Source organism: Dendrobates tinctorius, unplaced genomic scaffold (assembly GCF_039654945.1).
Source record: "Dendrobates tinctorius isolate UK_male_01 unplaced genomic scaffold, ASM3965494v1 ptg000278l, whole genome shotgun sequence".
Lineage (NCBI taxonomy): Eukaryota > Metazoa > Chordata > Amphibia > Anura > Dendrobatidae > Dendrobates > Dendrobates tinctorius.
Window position 1 is genome coordinate 615,981 of NW_027361945.1, and position 20,134 is coordinate 636,114.

The following is a 20,134-nucleotide window of genomic DNA, read 5'->3' on the forward strand; positions in this document are numbered from 1 at the left end:
TCTACTCTCTATGCCCCCTACAAGGTCATTAATAGATATGTTAAAAAGAAGCGGGCCAAAAACTGACCCTTGTGGTACCCCACTGCTAACCGTGACCCAATCCGAGTGTGCTCCATTAATAACCACCTTTTGTTTCCTATCCCTGAGCCAGCTCTTAACCCACTTACACATATTTTCCCCTATCCCCGATTTTTTATTTTCACTGCTCTGCGTTATAAACTTCTGTGAAGCACTTGGGGGTTCAAAGTGCTCACCACACATCTAGATAAGTTCCTTAAGGGGTCTAGTTTTCAAACTGGTGTCACTTGTGGCTGTTTCCACTGTTTAGGGACATCAGGTGCTCTCCAAACGCGACATGGCATCCAATCTCAATTCCAGCCAATTCTGCATTGAAAAAGTCAAACGGTGCTCCTTCCCTTCTGAGCTCTGCCGTGTGCCCAAACAGTGGTTTACCCACAAATATGGGGTATGGGCGTACTCAGGACAAATTGCATAACAACTTTGGAGATCCAATTTCTCCCTCCTGTTATCCTTGTAAAAATAAAAATTTGGGGGCGAAAAGATCATTTTTGTGGAAAAAAAATTATTTTTTATTTTCACAGCTCTACGTCATAAACTTCTGTGAAGGACTTGGAGGTTCAAAGTGCTCACCACACATCTAGATAAGTTCCTTGGGGGGTCAAGTTTCCAAAATGGGGTCACTTGTTAGGGGTTTTCACTGTTTAGGCACATCAGGGGCTCTCCAAACGCAACATGGCGTCCGATCTCAATTCCAGCCAATTCTACGTTGAAAGTGTCAAACGGCGCTCCTTCTCTTGCGAGCTCTGCCGTGCACCCAAACAGTGGTTTACCCCCACATATGGGGTGTCGGTGTATTCAGGAAAAATTGCACAACAAATTTTGCTGTTCATTTCCTCTTTTAACACTTGTTAAAAGTGGATGGGATACACCCCCGAGTACAGCAGGAATTAAGCACAGTCATAGATAGACCATTATTTTTAATCTTTAAAGATTCCATAATAACAGGGTCTGTACCACAGGACTGGCGTATAGCAAATGTGGTGCCAATATTCAAAAAGGGGACAAAAACTGAACTCGGAAATTATAGGCCAGTAAGTTTAACCTCAACTGTGGGTAAAATCCTGGAGGGTTTTCTAAGAGATACTATACTGGAGTATCTGAAGAAGAATAACCTCATGACCCAATATCAACATGGGTTTACAAGGGACCGTTCCTGTCAAACTAATCTGATAAGCTTTTATGAAGAGGTAAGTTCCGGACTGGACCAAGGGAATGCAGTGGACGTGGTGTACATGGACTTTTCAATTTTGATACGGTGCCACACAAAAGGTTGATACATAAAATGAGAACAATGGGGATAGGGGAAAATATGTGTAGTTGGGTTAAGAGCTGTCTCAGGGATAGGAAACAAAGGGTGGTTATTAATGGAGCACACTCGGACTGGGTCACGGTTAGCAGTGGGGTACCACAGGGGTCAGTTTTGGGCCCGCTTCTTTTTATCATATTTATTAATGACCTTGTAGGGGGCATTGAGAGTAGAATTTCAATATTTGCAGATGACACTAAACTCTGCAGGGTAATCAATACAGAGGAGGACAATTTTATATTACAAGAGGATTTATGTAAACTAGAAGCTTGGGCTGATAAATGGCAAATGAGCTTTAATGGGGATAAATGTAAGGTCATGCACTTGGGTAGAACGAACAAGATGTATAATTATGTGCTTAATTGTAAAACACTAGGCAAAACTGTCACTGAAAAAGACCTGGTTGTATGGGTGGAGGACAAACTCACATTTAGTGGCCAGTGTCAGACAGCTGCTGCAAAGGCAAATAAAATAATGGGATGCATTAAAAGAGGCATAGATGCTCATGAGGAGAACATAATTTTACCTCTATATAAGTCACTAGTGCGACCACACTTAGAATACTGTGTACAGTTCTGGTCTCCGGTGTATAAGAAAGACATAGCTGAACTAGAGTGGGTGCAGAGAAGAGCGACCAAGGTTATTAGGGAACTGGGGGGTCTGCAATTCCAAGACAGGTTATTACACTTGGGGTTATTTAGTTTGGAGAATCGAAGGCTTAGGGGTGATCTTATTACAATGTATAAATATATGCGGGGACAGGTCAAAGACCTTTCTAATGACCTTTTTACTCTTAGACCTGTGACGGGGACAAGGGGGCATCCTCTACGTCTGGAGGAAAGAAGGTTTAACCCCTTAATGACCAGGGGTATTTTTGGTTTTACATTTTCATTTTTCCCTCCCCTTCTTTCCAGAGCCATAACTTTTTTATTTTTCCGTTTATATGGCCATGTGAGGGCTTATTTTTTGCGGGACGAGTTGTACTTTTAAATGACATCATTGGTTTTACCATATCGTGTACTCGAAAACGGGAAAAAAATTCCAAGTGCGGTGAAATTGCAAAAAAAGTGCAATCCCACACTTGTTTTTTGCTTGGCTTTTTTGTTAGGTTCACTAGATGCTAAATCTCACCTGCCATTATGATTCTCCAGGTCATTATGAGTTCATAGACACCAAACATGTCTATGTCCTCTTTTATCTAAGTGGTGGTGAAAAAAAATTCCAAAGTTTGCTTAAAAAAAAAAAAAAAAATTGCGCAATTTTCCGAGACCCGTAGCGTCTCCATTTTTCATGATCTGGTGTCGGGTGAGGGCTTATTTTTTCCGTGCCAGACTGACGTTTTTAATGATACCACTTTTGTGCAGATACGTTCTTTTGATCTCCCGTTATTGCATTTTAATGCAATGTCTTGGTGACCAAAAAAACGTAATTCTGGTGTTTTGAATTTTTTTCTCGCTACGTCGTTTAGCGATCGGGTTAATGCTTTTTATTGATAGATTGGGCGATTCTGAACGCGGCGATACCTAATATGTGTATGTGGGATTTTTTTTTTACTGTTTTATTTTGATTGGGGCGAAAGGGGGGTGATTTGAACTTTTAGGTTTTTTTTAATTTTTTTTATTTTTAAACATTTTTTTTTTTTTTTTACTTTTGGCATGCTTCAATAGCCTCCATATTAGGCTAGAAGCTTGCGCAACCCGATCGGCTCTGCTACATATGGGCGATGATGAATCCAAAGGGAGTTTTATTCATTGAATAAAACCACTGCAATCATACAGCATTCTCCTGGAATTTGTCTAAAGCGGCAGCGCGGAATATAGCTACAAACTCCCTTTGGATTCATCATTTCTTTGGTCACTGAAGACCTGTGGATCTGCAGCAGCCGCTACCTACACGCTCTTATCTCATCCTAACCAGGTGAGCATATTTCATGATATACTGTCTTTTGTAACGTGGATAAGACCCTATTGCGCTTTTTTGTCTCCCCCTTTTTTTGCAATACATATGGGCGATGAGCAGATCGCCCATATGTGGCAGATTTACTGCTGTGCTGTGAAGCACTTGGGGGTTCAAAGTGCTCACCACACATCTAGATAAGTTCCTTGGGGGGGGGGGGGTCTAATTTCCAAAATCGGGTCACTTGTGGGGGGGTTCCACAGTTTAGGCACACCAGGGGCTCTGCAAATGTAACATGACGCCCGCAGACCATTCCATCAAAGTCAGCATTTCATAATGTCACTACTTCCCTTCCAAGCCACGACGTGTGCCCAAACAGTGGTCCCCACCCACATATGGGGTACCAGCGTACTCAGGACAAACTGGACAACAACTTTTGGGGTCCAGTTTCTCCTGGAACCCTTGTGAAAATAAAAAATTGTGCACTAAAAAATAATTTTTTGAGGAAAAAATTTTTTTTTAATTTTCATGGCACTGCGTTATAAACTTTTGTGAAGCACTTGGGGGTTCAAAGTGCTCACTTTGCATCTAGAAAAGTTCCTTAGAGGGTCTAGTTTCCAAAATGGGGTTATTTGTGGGGGAGCTCCAATGTTTAGGCACACAGGGGCTCTCCAAACACGACATGGTGTCCGCTAATGATTAGAAGTAATTTTAATTTAAAAAGTCAAATGGCGCTCCTTCCCTTCTGAGCCCTGCCGTGCGCACAAACAGTGGTTCCCCCCCACATACGGGGTATCGGTGTACTCAGGACAAATTGCACAACTTTTGTGGTCCAATTTCTCCTGTTACCCTTGTGAAAATAAAAAATAGCGTGCTAAAAAATCATTTTTGAGGACAAAAAATGATTTTTTATTTTCACTGCTCTGCGTTATAATGGGGTCACTTGTGGGGGAGCTCCAAACGCAACATGGTGTCCGCTAAATATTCCAGCATGTTTTCCATTCAAAAGTCAAATGACGCTCCTTCCCTTCTGAGCCCTGCCGTGCGCCCAAACAGTGGTTTATGACCACATATGAGGTATCGGTGTACTCAGGAGAAATTGCCCAACAAATTGTAGGATCCATTTTATCCTGTTGCCCATGTGAAAATGAAAAAATTGATGCTAAAAGAAAATTTTTGTTGTAAAAATTAAAACGTCCATTTTTTCTTTCCACGTTGCTTTAGTTCCTGCGAAACACCTGAAGGGTTAATAATTTTCTTGAATGTAGTTTTGAGTAGCTTGAGGGGCGCAGTTTTTAGAATGGTGTCACTTTTAGGTATTTTCTGTCATATAGACCACTCAAAGTGACTTCAAATGTGAGGTGGTCCCTAAAAAATGGTTTTGTAAATGTTGTTGTAAAAATGAGAAATCGCTGGTCAACTTTTAACCCTTATAACTTCCTAACAAAAAAAAAATTTGTTTCCAAAATTGTGCTGATGTAAAGTAAACGTGGGAAATGTTATTTATTAACCACTTTGCGTCACATAACTCTCTGATTTAACAGAATAAAAATTCAAAATGTGAAAATTGCGAAATTTTCTAAAAATTTTTACCAAATTTCTGATTTTTTCACAAATAAACACAAAAATTATCGACCTAAATTTACCACTAACATGAAGCCCAATATGTCACGAAAAAACAGTCTGAGAATCGCTAGGATCCGTTAAAGCGCTCCTGAGTTATTACCTCATAAAGGGACACTGGTCAGAATTGCAAAAAATGGCCAGGTCATTAAGGTCAAAATAGGCTGGGTCATGAAGGGGTTAAGCTCAATAAGCTGCAAAATGGCTCCGTCACTAAGGGGTTATGGCTGCAGGAAAGACGAGAGGCAAAATAAGGGTTAATGCAGTGATTTACAATCTCCAGATTTTGTGGAACTACAACCCCCAGCAGGGGCGAGAGTATATACAACGTTTCTTTCTGCTGGAGGCCCGCACAGCATGCTGGGAGTTGTAGTTCCCGTGCAGCAGCAGCTCACCTACCTGGGAGCAGACGGTGGCTGCTAACTTGAAGACCTGGGTGCGGACAGCTGCGCCCTCGGAGCCCGCCTTCGCCTCACTCTCCTCCTCCTCCTCTGCCCGCGGCCTCTTGCAGCTGATGATAAGCGCCCCCGCCGGCTCTGCCCCTCGCTTACGCTTCACGCGGAGCACCGCAGCCTCCATGGTCGGACACTGCCTGTGGCACGTATCGCGTCACTCCGCCGGTCATGTCGCGCAGGGGGCACGGCCATGTTTTGGGTGGCACAGTACACGTGCTTCCGGCACTTTGCATTGTGGGAAGATGGCGGCCTCCATGCACTAGCGGTGTAAGTGTGCTAGCAGTCAGTGATTTATTCAGATTATTTGATATCAACTCCTGTGTAATGTACATGTGACCGTCAGCAGCCTGTGCTGTAATGTACATTTGACTGTCAGCATCCTGTGCTGTAATGTACATGTGACTGTCAGCAGCCTGTGCTGTAATGTACATGTGACCGTCAGCAGCCTGTGCTGTAATGTACATTTGACTGTCAGCATCCTGTGCTGTAATGTACATGTGACTGTCAGCAGCCTGTGCTGTAATGTACATGTGACTATCAGCATCCTGTGCTGTAATGTGCATGTGAATGTCAGCATCCTGTGCTGTAATGTACATGTGACTGTCAGCAGCCTGTGCTGTAATGTACATGTGACTATCAGCATCAGCATCCTGTGCTGTAATGTGCATGTGAATGTCAGCATCCTGTGCTGTAATGTACATGTGACTGTCAGCAGCCTGTGCTGTAATGTACATGTGACTGTCAGCAGCCTGTGCTGTAATGTACATGTGACTATCAGCATCAGCATCCTGTGCTGTAATGTGCATGTGAATGTCAGCATCCTGTGCTGTAATGTACATGTGACTGTCAGCAGCCTGTGCTGTAATGTACATGTGACTATCAGCATCCTGTGCTGTAATGTACATGTGACTATCAGCATCCTGTGCTGTAATGTGCATGTGAATGTCAGCATCCTGTGCTGTAATGTGCATGTGAATGTCAGCAGCCTGTGCTGTAATGTACATGTGACTGTCAGCATCCTGTGCTGTAATGTACATGTGACTGTCAGCAGCCTGTGCTGTAATGTACATGTGACTATCAGCATCAGCATCAGCATCCTGTGCTATAATGTGCATGTGAATGTCAGCATCCTGTGCTGTAATGTACATGTGACTGTCAGCAGCCTGTGCTGTAATGTACATGTGACTGTCAGCAGCCTGTGCTGTAATGCACAGGCTGCTGACAGTCACATGCACATTACAGCACAGGCTGGTGACAGTCACATGTACATTACAGAACAGGCTGCTGACTGTCACATGTACATTACAGCACAGGCTGCTGACTGTCACATGTACATTACAGCACATGCTGCTGACAGTCACATGTACATTACAGCACAGACTGCTGACAGTCACATGTACATTACAGCACAGATTCCCAGCACATTACAGCACAGGCTGCTGACAGTCACATGTACCTTACAGCAATGGCTGCTGACAGTCACATGTACATTACAGCACAGGCTGCTGACGGTCACATGTACATTACAGCACAGATTCCCAGCACATTACAGCACAGGCTGCTGACGGTCACATGTACCTTACAGCACAGGCTGCTGACAGTCACATGTACATTAGAGCACACTTTTTTCAGTGTTTGCCGTGTGGGTCGGGTCCCTTCACGCCCTCATTTTGTCATTTTGATAAAATGTTTGTCCGATCTCACAGGTTTATTGAAATTTTTCCTTTTTGTTACTTCTGCTAGGGGAAGGGGTGACCCTAAGTGTGACACTAACAACCATGGGATTAGGCCCGGTCTCTGTGGATTAATATGGCAGAGGTTGAGCCCCGTTACACATGATGACGAGGCGGCTTCCCATTATCGTTTCACCTCCAGGGCTGGAGCTTTGCTCTTTGTTACCACCTCTGATTTTACAGACAAATGAGCAGATCCTAGCTGCCTGCAGCGACCACCGAGGATCATTGCAGGCTGTAGGCTAATGTAATGTACATGTGACTGTCAGTAGCCTGTGCTGTAATGTACATGCAACTGTCAGCAGCCTGTGCTGTAATGTACATACAGTATGACTGTGAGCAGCCTGTGCTGTAATGTACATGTGACTGTCAGCAGCCTGTGCTGTAATGTACATGTGACTGTTAGCAGCCTGTGCTGTAATGTACATGTGACTGTCAGCAGCCTGTGCTGTAATGTACATGTGACTCAGCAGCCTGTGCTCTAATGTACATGTGACTGTCAGCAGCCTGTGCTGTAATGTACATGTGACTGTCAGCAGCCTGTGCTGTAATGTACATGTGACTGTCAGCAGTGGGTGCTATAATGTGCATGTGACTGGCAGCAGCCTGTTCTGTAATGTACATCTGACCTTCAGCAGCCTGTTCTGTAATGTACATGTGACTGTCACCAGCCTGTGCTGTAATGTGCATGTGACTGTCAGCAGCCTGTGCTGTAATGTACATGTGACTGTCAGCAGTGGGTGCTATAATGTGCATGTGACTGTCAGCAGCCTGTTCTGTAATGTACATCTGACCTTCAGCAGCCTGTTCTGTAATGTACATGTGACTGTCACCAGCCTGTGCTGTAATGTACATGTGACTGTCACCAGCCTGTGCTGTAATGTGCATGTGACTGTCAGCAGCCTGTGCTGTAATGTACATGTGACTGTCAGCAGCCTGTGCTCTAATGTACATGTGACTGTCAGCAGTGGGTGCTATAATGTGCATGTGACTGTCAGCAGCCTGTTCTGTAATGTACATCTGACCTTCAGCAGCCTGTTCTGTAATGTACATGTGACTGTCACCAGCCTGTGCTGTAATGTGCATGTGACTGTCAGCAGCCTGTGCTCTAATGTACATGTGACTGTCAGCAGCCTGTGCTCTAATGTACATGTGACTGTCAGCAGTGGGTGCTATAATGTGCATGTGACTGCCAGCAGCCTGTTCTGTAATGTACAGCTGACCTTCAGCAGCCTGTTCTGTAATGTACATGTGACTGTCAGCAGCCTGTGCTTTAATGTGCATGTGACTGTCAGCAGTCTGTTCTGTAATATGCATGTGACTGTCAGCAGCCTGTGCTGTATTATGCTGGGAATCTGTGTACATTACATGTACATTACAGCACAGGCTGCTGATAGTCACATGTACATTACAGCACAGGCTGCTGACGGTCACATGTACATTACAGCACAGGCTGCTGACGGTCACATGTACATTACAGCACAGGCTGCTGACGGTCACATGTACATTACAGCACAGATTCCCAGCACATTACAGCACAGGCTGCTGACGGTCACATGTACATTACAGCACAGGCTGCTGACGGTCACATGTACATTACAGCACAGGCTGCTGACGGTCACATGTACATTACAGCACAGATTCCCAGCACATTACAGCACAGGCTGCTGACGGTCACATGTACCTTACAGCACAGGCTGCTGACAGTCACATGTACATTAGAGCACACTTTTTTCAGTGTTTGCCGTGTGGGTCGGGTCCCTTCACGCCCTCATTTTGTCATTTTGATAAAACGTTTGTCCAATCTCACGGGTTTATTGAGATTTTTCCTTTTTGTTACTTCTGCTAGGGGAAGGGGTGGACCCTAAGGCCTGTTTCACACTTCCGTTTGTTTGCATCAGTCAAAATCCGCCGTTTTGCAAAAAAAACGGATCCATTTTTTTTCCATTGACTTGCATTAGCAGCGGATTTTGACGGATGGTCATCCGTTGGATCCGTTTTTTGGCGTCCGCTTGCTTGAGTGGACGGACAATGAAACGTTTTTTCTCTGCACAGATCCGCCATTTCACACTGAGTATGCCCGGAAGAATTTGATGCCCACAAATTTAACCCCAAATCCTGTTCTGGTGGCAGGAAAAATTCTATCTATCTATCTATCTATCTATCTATCTATCTATCTATCTATCTATCTATCTATCTATCTATCTATCTATCTATCTTTTCCAGGCTACGGTTCCTTTACATTTCCGACTTCAGCGGATCCGTCAATACAGCGGTCCGGTGGCATATGGAAACGGATCCGTCTTTTGCAATTTTTCACGGATTGCAACTGACCAATAAAACGGAAATGTGAAAGAGGCCTAAGTGTGACACTAACAACCATGGGATTAGGCCCGGTCTCTGTGGATTAATATGGCAGAGGTTGAGCCCCGTTACCCATGATGACGAGGCGGCTTCCCATCATCGTGTCACCTCCAGGGCTGAAGCGTTGCTCTTTGTTACAACCTCTGATATTAGAGACAAATGAGCACATACTAGCTGCCTGAAGCGACCACCGGGGGCGCTCTCTGCACACGGACTATACATATCCCCTGCATATAAGACACCAGTGTGTGCGGCGAGAGCGCCCCCAAGTGGCGGCTGCCAATAATCACCTCATTTCTTCTCATTTGCCCTTCAGGAAAAGTTGCTATGGGAAACTGCTCCACTGTACTTACTCCAGGTCATCAATGTGAGAGGTTACAGCACAGATTCCAAGCTCAGGCTGCTGACAGTCACAAGTAGATTACAGCACAGGCTGCTGACAGTCACAAGTAGATTACAGCACAGGCTGCTGACGGAGCACAAGTAGATTACAGCACAGGCTGCTGACGGAGCACATGTCCATTACAGCACAGGCTGCTGACGGAGCACATGTCCATTACAGCACAGGCTGCTGACGGAGCACATGTCCATTACAGCACAGGCTGCTGACGGTCACATGTCCATTACAGCACAGGCTTCTGACGGTCACATGTACATTACAGCACAGGCTGCTGACGGTCACATGTACATTACAGCACAGGCTGCTGACGGTCACATGTACATTATAGCACAGGCTGCTGACGGAGCACATGTACATTACAGCACAGGCTGCAGACGGAGCACATGTCCATTACAGCACAGGCTTCTGACGGTCACATGTACATTACAGCACAGGCTGCTGAAGGTCAGATGTACATTACAGAACAGGCTGCTGACAGTCACATGCACATTATAGCACCCACTGCTGACGGTCACATGTACATTACAGCACAGGCTGCTGACAGTCGCATGTACATTACAGCACAGGCTGCTGACAGTCGCATGTACATTACAGCACAGGCTGCTGACAGTCGCATGTACATTACAGCACAGGCTGCTGAAGGTCAGATGTACATTACAGAACAGGCTGCTGACAGTCACATGCACATTATAGCACCCACTGCTGACAGTCACATGTACATTACAGCATAGGCTGCTGACAGTCACATGTACATTACAGCACAGGTTGCTGACAGTCACATGTACATTACAGCACAGGCTGCTGACAGTCATACTGTATGTACATTACAGCACAGGCTGCTGACAGTCACATGTACATAACATTAGCCTACAGCCTGCAATGATCCTCGGTCTACTGAACCACCGCACGACCTGCTCTACCCTCTCCTACTGTATCCTCACCCATCCATGTAGACGGTGAGCCCTCGACGGCAGGGTCCCCTCTCCTTATGTACTTGTTTGTGCCTTGTCTTACACATGTTTATTATACTTGTCTATATTTCCACTTTTCACATGTAAAGCGCCATGGAATAAATGGCGCTTTATAAATGCATAATAATAATAATAAAAATAATTACAGCACAAGCTGCTGACAGTCACATGCACATTATAGCACCCACTGCTGACAGTCACATGTACATTACAGCACAGGCTGCTGACAGTCATATGTATATTACAGCGCAGGCTGCTGACAGTCACAAGTACATTACAGCACAGGCTGCTGACAGTCACATGTATATTACAGCACAGATTCCCAGCAGCTCTGTCAGCCCCCTGTGCTGTTATATACATGTGAATGTCAGCAGCCTGTGCTTGGAATCTGTGCTGTAACCTCTCACATTGATGACCTGGAGTAAGTACAGTGGAACCGTTTCCCATAACAACTTTTCCTGAAGGGCAAATGAGAAGAAATGAGGTGATTATTAGCAGCCACCACTTGGGGGCGTTCTCCCCGCACATACTGGTGTCTTATATGCAGGGGATCTATATAGTCCGTGTGCAGAGAGCGCCCCCGGTGGTCGCTGCAGGCAGCTAGGATCTGCTCATTTGTCTGTAATATCAGATGTGGTAATAAAGAGCAACGCTCCAGCCCTGGAGGCGACACGATGATGGGAAGCTACCTCTTCATTATGTGTAACGGGGCTCAACCTCTGCCATATTAATCCACAGAGACCATGCCTAATCCCATGGTTGTTAGTGTCACACTTAGGGTCACCCCTTCCCCTAGCAGAAGTAACAAAAGGGAAAAATCTCAAAAAACCTGTGAGATCTGACAAACGTTTTATCAAAATGACAAAATCAGAGCGTGAAGGGACCCGACCCACACGGCAAACACTGAAAAAAGGATAGAAAAGAACACTGGCGATATTGGTGTGTCACAAAACGGGATGCTAGGCTCTGATAGAATTGTCTGTGTGATCCCATGAGAAGCCTCCGCTCCTCTCACAAGGGACGGTACTGTCATTTTACCATATAGTAATTACTGTGAAAATGAAATCCAAAAATATAATAATGCAGAATTGCTGTCGCCACCTCAAGTTCTGTGTCACCATCAGGGCTGTGGAGTCGGTACGAAATGGAGCGATGCCAACTCCTGCAAGATACAATGAATTGGATGCAGGACAGTGCAGGATGTGCTGCAAAGAGCTGCGGCAGGCACCGAGCAGGAGTGAGCTCAGAATAGTGCCCTGCAATCCCCTGAGTATATCTCCCAGTAATTGAAGGCGACACCGTCCACTAAGACCTGCCAGAGCCTGCACTGCCCCTTACTGATCATGGGGGCAGGCTGTCACACACTGATGTACACCGTACTCTACATGTTGCTGGTACACTGCCCCTTACTGATCATGTGGGCAGGATGTCACACACTGATGTACACAGTACTCTACATGACGCTGGTACACTGCCCCTTACTGATCATGGGGGCAGGCTATCACACACTGATGTACACCATACTCCTCATGACGCTGGTACACTGCCCCTTACTGATCATGGGGGCAGGCTGTCACACACTGATGTACACCGTACTCTACATGACGCTGGTACACTGCCCCTTACTGATCATGGGGGCAGGCTGTCACACACTGATGTACACCGTACTCTACATGACGCTGAGACTTTTTGTTTCTTTACAGCTGTTTCCCAGTGACATATAAAGTTTACGACGGGCGCGTGGATGGTGTTCTGCGGTCGGGTTAACCCCATTACGGGGTCATTGGACTGGATAGAAGAGGATGAGAGTTATGATTATCACCAAGAGATTGCCCGGTTAGTGGGATAGATGATGAAATCCAGAATGCATAAGGAGTACACCCAGACCTCGGCTGCGAGGTATACCATGGACACTGTGGGTCCGGAAAGGGTAGGCACGTCTCTGGAGAGCCTGGTGGTCATTACACCCACCGGTGGGGACGCTCAGCCTCACACAGCATTGCTGGGCCCCCAACCCTTCCGGAGGTCCCCTATGGTGCCTTGAAGAATGTCATGTACAGAAGACAAAGCCTATTAATATTTATATGATGCTCCAAATGCTTCATGCTTTTTGGCCTCAGGAGATACCCATTGGAAGTTGGCATTGTCTTCAGAGGATCAGCGTTCCTTGTGCTGACAAGCAGGCGTCCATCAAGAAAAGCATATCACTTATCCATCATAGGGTATTAGTATCAGGTCACCTGGGGTCCCCCACTGGGATCCCTACCGGTCATAGAACAGGGGTGCTGTCCCCCTTTCTTGAAGGGGTGTGATGTTTGCACCACTCAGTCTTTGTTTCATCTATCGAATAAGCAATGAGTATGCATGAGTACCATAACCCCAATAGGGAAAGGGCATCTCCCAAATGAATAAATCCGACATAATAGTGGAGTAGTGGGCCATCTATGGTATATAACACTAAAGTATCAGTCATAATAGTTTGTTTAAAAAAGGTATCAATGTATTAATCAAACTAAATCTCTCTAAAACTGAACTTCTTGTGTTTCTCCCCTCTACTAACCTCACTCTACCTAACATCGAAATAACCCTGGAGGGTTCAACCATAACTCCCAAGCAGCATGCCCGCTGTCTTGGGGTCATATTCGACACTGAACTTTCCTTTACTCCGTACATCCGATCACTCAGTCGCTCTTGTCACCTGCATCTTAAAAACATCTCCAGAATCCGACCTTTTCTCACCTTTGAAACTGCTAAGACTCTTACTGTCGCTCTTATTCATTCTCGTCTGGACTACTGCAACTCTCTTCTGATCGGTCTCCCTCTTACCAAACTTTCTCCTCTCCAATCCATCTTGAATGCGGCAGCCAGGGTCATATTTCTGTCCAGCCGCTTCACCGATGCCTCCATCTTATGCCAGTCATTACACTGGCTACCTATTCGCTACAGGGTCCAGTATAAACTCATCTCTCTCACCCATAAAGCTCTCCACTGTTCTGCACCGCCTTATATCTCCTCTCTCATCTCTGTCTATCGCCCTACACGTGCCCTCCGTTCTACAAATGACCTAAGACTAACATCCCCCGTAATCCGAACCTCGCACCTCCGTCTCCAAGACTTCTCTCGTGCTGCTCCAGCTCTCTGGAATGCACTTCCCCAGACGATCAGACTGATACCTAGCCCTGACCTATTCAAGCGCGCTTTGAAAACCCATCTCTTCAAAGAAGCCTATCACATCAACTACTCAGCAAGCTAACTTTGCCCTGTTCCCTCCTTCCAAATATTATTCTGAATCTGCACCCTACTATTCATCTGTCTCCACACCCTTCATGCACATAACTGCACTTGATACTTGTCTATTGCACTTAAACACACGGGCTGATGACCGGATCATGCAGCTTTATATGAAAATCCCTATTATAATTGCCAGACCTGAATTAACAAGCATTTCTCACCTACTGTGTCCCCCCATTTCCTTGTAGATTGTAAGCTTGCGAGCAGGGACCTCACTCCTAATGTCATTGTTTGAATTGTCTTAACTTGTATTGAATTTATTGTCTGTACATGTCCCCGCTTAATTGTAAAGTGCTGCGGAATATGTTGGCGCTATATAAATAAAAATTATTATTATTATTATTAAAGTTAAGAAATCTAATTAATCAAATGACAAACATGACATAATTGACAGCATTGTGAGAACACTGCTGCCCTCTTGTGGCTATACCATATTGTTGTCCAATTCCATTTTTCTACATCAGGCTTTATTACTATTTCGTTTTATGTTAACCTTGGTATATGGTGTGATTGCTAGTTATCCTTACATGTTTTGACCTATACATATTATTACCTATGGTGACATCCTTGTGTGTTCTCACCATTGATCTACTAATCTGTTTGTAAATGATGTCACATTTGTCATTTGATTAATTAGATGTTTTACCTTTTGATTAATAAAATGTAAACCTTTTTAAACACCCTACTATGACTGATACTTTAATGTTATGTACATTTGGAGCTCACTGCACCACTGTTTTGTAGCATTTGTTTCATCTATTGTAGCCATGACATGATGACCATCAATGTGACCGCTGCAGCCAATCCCTGGTCTCAGGGGTCTTTTGCTATACATGCCAGTATCACCACTAGGGCCAGAGGTTTGCTGCAGCGATCATATGCATGTACGTTATGTCATAGTTGCAGTAAAAGTATAGAAAGACTGTTGGGTGCCACCGGACACCGCTACTGAAGTATCAGTGAATTTAAGAAGTGAATAACCAATGTTTTTTTTTTAATATTTAATGGCATATTTTCTAGTTTCAAGGTTATCTGTTATCCATGTAAGGGATAACTTTCCAATGTTGGGTGCCCGACCAGGCCCCCTCGATCCTGAGACCTGGAGCTCTGACAAGCTCTCTGTGAATGGAGCATTGGTCGATCGGGCACATTACTGCTCCATTCACTTTTCATGAGCGCACCGGCGATAGCGGAGTGCAGCACTCGGATGGTCTTCGCCACTCTTAAGAATAAATAGAGCACTTGTTCTTGGGATCGCTGGAGACCCCAGTTGTCAGACACCCTGTGATTGGAAAGCTCCTTCCTATCCCGGCGATAGAGTATAACTTCCTCCTTGATAATACCCGTTGTCCTTTAGTTTGGCTCCCTCACGGAGAGCACAGGGGTGCCAGCGGAGCGTTCGTGTGTACGGGGGTATCTGGGGAGACAGCCATCACTGTATCATTGTAAATATCTATTGAATGTGTTCTGCTGGGCTGATGGCCTTTTATGGACCCCTGATGTTTGCCTTCCTTTCCTGCAGGTCTTCGTATGCCGATATGCTACATGACAAGGACCGGGTACGCTTTTTCTTTACTAGAAGCATTGAAGTTGCATCTTAATAACCTGTGAACTTTCAGCTTTTTCCTGAATAATCTGTTCAGTATATTATTTAGTTTTATTTGATATGATGACATGTTGCTCATGTTCGGCAGAATGAGAAGTATTACCAGGGCATCCGGGCTGCAGTGAAGCGGGTGAAGGAAAGAGGAGAAGAGGCCATTGTTCTCGACATTGGGACCGGGACTGGACTCTTATCCATGATGGCTCTCACAGCTGGCGCGGACTACTGCTTTGCCATTGAGGTGAACTGGTCTGCTAAAGTCTCTCCTCACCGTCTGTGGTTAATTAGCATAAAATATTGTAAAGAATTACTTTTCGTGTACACAGCTCCATTAGAGACATATGTGTTTCTATGGCTACAGGCTGCCAATGAACCCTGTGTAATCCACAGTCCTGCTGTAAAGTGTTTTCTTCATCTGGTATGCAGCCGCTCCTGCTGGTAATTCTGCAGGGATTGTTTGTAGTCGGTAGTCATGAAGACACATATATCTGCAGTGTAGCTGTGTACATAAAGTAGTAAGCTACATCCAATTGAGATGTTATGCCAAGTTGCTTCATTTTTTTCATTTTCGACCCATTGGATTAGTTTGCTGTGGATTTGTATCGGAGGTGGTGCAGATTTTACCTTCTACATTGTGAAGAGTGAAGACTGCAGTGAAAATATGCACCAAAAGTTGACTTGGTGTACATTTTGTGTCCGCAGTGCCGGGCAATCTCTGGTTATGTACGCAGCATGTGGAGGAGTTCTCATAAAATATGATAAACAGGGCATTTTCCCACTAGAGATGAGCCCACGAGTACCACAACCTGATATGTTGATGCCAACTGCTTCACGCCACCCTTGTACTAGATATGCACAAGGTGTCACCTACGAGCAGTAATCATTGTTACCGTGGCCAAAAGAGCACCGGTTTGCCAGTTTTTAGATAATACTAGCTGAAGAGCCCGGCGTTGCCCGGACATAGTAACTAACTGTGGTTAGTGATAACAAATTATAATGATTATCCTCCATCCCATAGTCCAGTGCCCATATACCCATCATACATATCGTACATCCTATAGTCCCATGCCCAAATACCCATCACACATCCTCCATCCCATAGTCCCGTGCCCATATAATCATCATACATTCTCCATCCCATAGTCCCGTGCCCATACACCCTCAATCCTTGGACCCGTTGAAGCGTCAAGTACACGAAACGGCCGTCATCCGTCTTTTTTCCCCCCATGCCGCTGTTCACCAGCCCGATCAGCCTTTGTCCACACCACACACGGTAAAATAAAGGACTCTGGTCATACAGCAATCCGCTGAGTGTCGCATCTTTTTTCTGCTTTTCCATTGAGCACATACTTGTTTTTTCAATGCTGAGCACTGAATACCGGCTGCATTGTACCAATAATCTGTCAGTAAATAAGGATCGTGATCATGACTTGGCAAAGTGAGACTCACCTGGGAGCCGTTCAATTTTCATTTCTTGCATATACCCATCATACATATCCTCCATCCCATAGTCCTGTGCCCGTATTCCCATCTCACATGCTCCATCCCATAGTCCGCTCCCATATGCCCATCACATATCCTCCATCCCATAGTCCTGTGCCCATATACCCATCATACATATCCTCCATCCCATAGTCACATGCCCATATACCAATCACGCATCCTCCATCCCATAGTCCCGTGCCCATATACTCATCAAACATCCTCCATCCCACAGTCCTGAGCTGGGTGGCACTGAGCAGGGAGTTCCTTGAGATGTACTGATATGTAACCTAGCAGTGGATTCATTTCTGTCATGTGCTCTCTGCTCCTCTCTGGGGGGGACAATTTTTTTTGAGCAGTGTAAAATATATATATATATATATATATATATATATATATATATATATATATATATATATATATATATATATATATACTGTGTGTATGTATGTGTGTGTGTATATATATATATATATATATATATATATATATACTTGATAATGGCTCTGCATGAGCCGAAGCGTCGCCAACCATGTGGGTCTGAAATAAAACCACATTTTTTTCTCTTTGAAAAGGAGTGTTGCCTTTTTTTATATGTGAATTTTGGCTCTTGGGATAATTTCTTGGGAGGCCTTTGCACCTGAAGATTTTGGATTGTGCTGTTCCATTTTCTCTTGTTTTATAAATATATATATATATATATATATATATATATATATATATATATACACACAGTTAGGTCCATATATATTTGGACAGAGACAACATTTTTCTAATTTTGGTTCTAGACATTACCACAATGAATTTTAAACAAAACAATTCAGATGCAGTTGAAGTTCAGACTTTCAGCTTTCATTTGAGGGTATTGTAAGGTAGCGCTGTTATTCGGGTAGGGGATACTCGCTCAGCAGCCACAAAATCAGATCCGGCACAGATTTTCCATCAAATCATAACAGTCCATGCGGTTTATTAGGCATCATAAACCCATAACAGCAACATAAAGATCATATAAACGGCATAGCGTCCATGACAGAGCTTCACTCTGTTAGCAATGTCCAATACGCAGGCTTTTCAGCCTCACAGTTATATCTCACCCCGTCAGGGTTCTCTCATGGCTGCTTCTCCATACTGCAGACATTCATTCCCTCCAGGGAACTCTAAGGCACTTGCAGCCATTAAACACAGCGTCCACATGCTGTCAGGAAGGTAGCCACACGAGACCTTCCAAATGGACCAATCGGGTCCCTGCATTCATCACCTGTGACCTACTCTGGCCACATTATATGGTTCATAGCCACGTCCACTGGGTCACATGACTCTGACATCACAGGTCCTTCAAGCATTTACACACTCTTTACAACAGTGTTCTTTAAACACACCCCCTGGGTGGGTTTGTACGTAACTGGCCCGCCCATCTCCCTAGTTACCTGGAGACTTCTCCCGGTCACATTAAAGCAGCACCTCAGCAGTATCACTGCTGATCAACACATAAGTCTCCATCTCAAAGCCACCCACTTTGAGATACAGAATGGCCATTCAGTATTCTGCCATTCATCCTTTCTCCTGGGACATCCACACAGCGCCCCCTAGCGGACACAGTGGTTACTACACCACATACCTCCCCCCTCTGTTCAAACTTTTGGGGTTGAACACACAACATTACCAGGGCTGTGGAGTCGGAGTCGGAGTCGGTGCTCATTTTGGTGGAGTCGGAGTTGGAGTCGGTATAAAATGGACCGACTCCGACTCCTAAAATATATAATAAATTGGGTACAGTAATTCAATGCAGGATGTGCTGAATATTTTTTCATAGGAGTTTGGGAAAGTTATGAAATGTCCTATAAATGGCTGTTCTATTCCTGATCTAAGGCTACATTCACACAGCGTTTTTCCTGTGTTTTTTGAGGATACGTTTTTCAGCTGCAAAAGCTGATCATCTTTTTAAAAAACCGCATCACCTGAAAGGTTTTTGAGCTCATAGATAATGTTTTCAATAGCAAAAGCAGATTAGAAATCTGCTCTATCCATTTATCCATATCTGTCTATCCATATCGTATCTGTACCAAAAAGAATGAAAACCGGGTAGTACACCAATATATATTCTGTTCTATCTAAATATCTTGATTATTGGATCATAAAAATGATTAAATGTCTGAGGTTCACATTGTACTACAATAAATTTTTCACTTAAATATAAGCAATATGTGTGGGAGTCGGATTCGGCGTTGGAGTCGGTGTAAGGGAAATTGAGGAGTCGGAGTCGCAGGTTTGGCTTACCGACTCCACAGCCCTGAACATTACACCAGGGTCTCGCGACCGGGCACTCACTACACCTTGCCCCACAGGTCGAGAGAACCGTCTCCATCTGTCATACGGCCTCGTTCCTACGTTAGACCTCCCCCCGCCTCCAGCGGTCAGAATATCGGTCATTGGCTTTGACCCTCCAATCACGGTCTGTCTGCGTCGTCAGACACTGGTTAGTCACCATCCTTTCTCTATCTAAGCGTCTTGTAAGAAATGGTACCCCACCACATCTAAGTTTACTTTTCAGTGCATTAACCTCACAGTTCTTTGCATCTGCTGTCTCCGTAGCAACCTCCAGTTCACACTGTAACCTACGGTGAAACGTATTGGCACGTTGAGCCTCTTTCTCTGCTTCTTCCACCTGGTGTTTCAACTGTTTCAGATGCACATCATTTCCCTCCGCCAGGCCTTTGTACTGCTCAGAATTACGCCTTTCGTCATCCATTTGCCTTAGTACAACCTTCAGTTTTTTCTCCGTACGACGTACTTGTTTGCTATCAGATTGTCGCACTTTAATTACTGCATCAAGCTGTTCCTCCAGTAGTGCAACCTTTTCTTATTCTGGCGAACTAATTGCTGACGGGCACTCTCATTCTTCTGAGTATTACTACATTCTGTCTTCAGA

General features: G+C 44.7%; 2 protein-coding genes across 6 annotated transcripts in view; one reads left to right on the forward strand and one right to left on the reverse strand.

The window, feature by feature from the left end:
- LOC141072597 (probable RNA polymerase II nuclear localization protein SLC7A6OS) overlaps nucleotides 1–5,485 on the reverse strand; it is a 51,681-nt gene extending 46,196 nt beyond the window's left edge. For both annotated transcript variants that reach the window (XM_073559884.1, XM_073559885.1), the window contains exon 1: nucleotides 5,306–5,485. In XM_073559884.1, coding sequence (XP_073415985.1) covers nucleotides 5,306–5,485 — 180 coding nt within the window. The remainder of the gene's footprint in view (nucleotides 1–5,305) is intronic.
- The window catches only part of LOC141072596 (protein arginine N-methyltransferase 7-like), a 224,992-nt gene continuing 210,337 nt past the window's right edge, over nucleotides 5,480–20,134 (forward strand). For 2 of the 4 annotated variants that reach the window (XM_073559880.1, XM_073559882.1), the window contains exons 1-4: nucleotides 5,480–5,628; nucleotides 12,533–12,665; nucleotides 15,643–15,679; nucleotides 15,815–15,964. In XM_073559880.1, coding sequence (XP_073415981.1) covers nucleotides 12,574–12,665; nucleotides 15,643–15,679; nucleotides 15,815–15,964 — 279 coding nt within the window. In that variant the 5' untranslated portion in view covers nucleotides 5,480–5,628; nucleotides 12,533–12,573. Of the gene's footprint in view, nucleotides 5,629–12,532; nucleotides 12,666–15,642; nucleotides 15,680–15,814; nucleotides 15,965–20,134 lie in introns of those variants that run through there. The other 2 variants (XM_073559881.1, XM_073559883.1) reach the window with 2 other exon arrangements.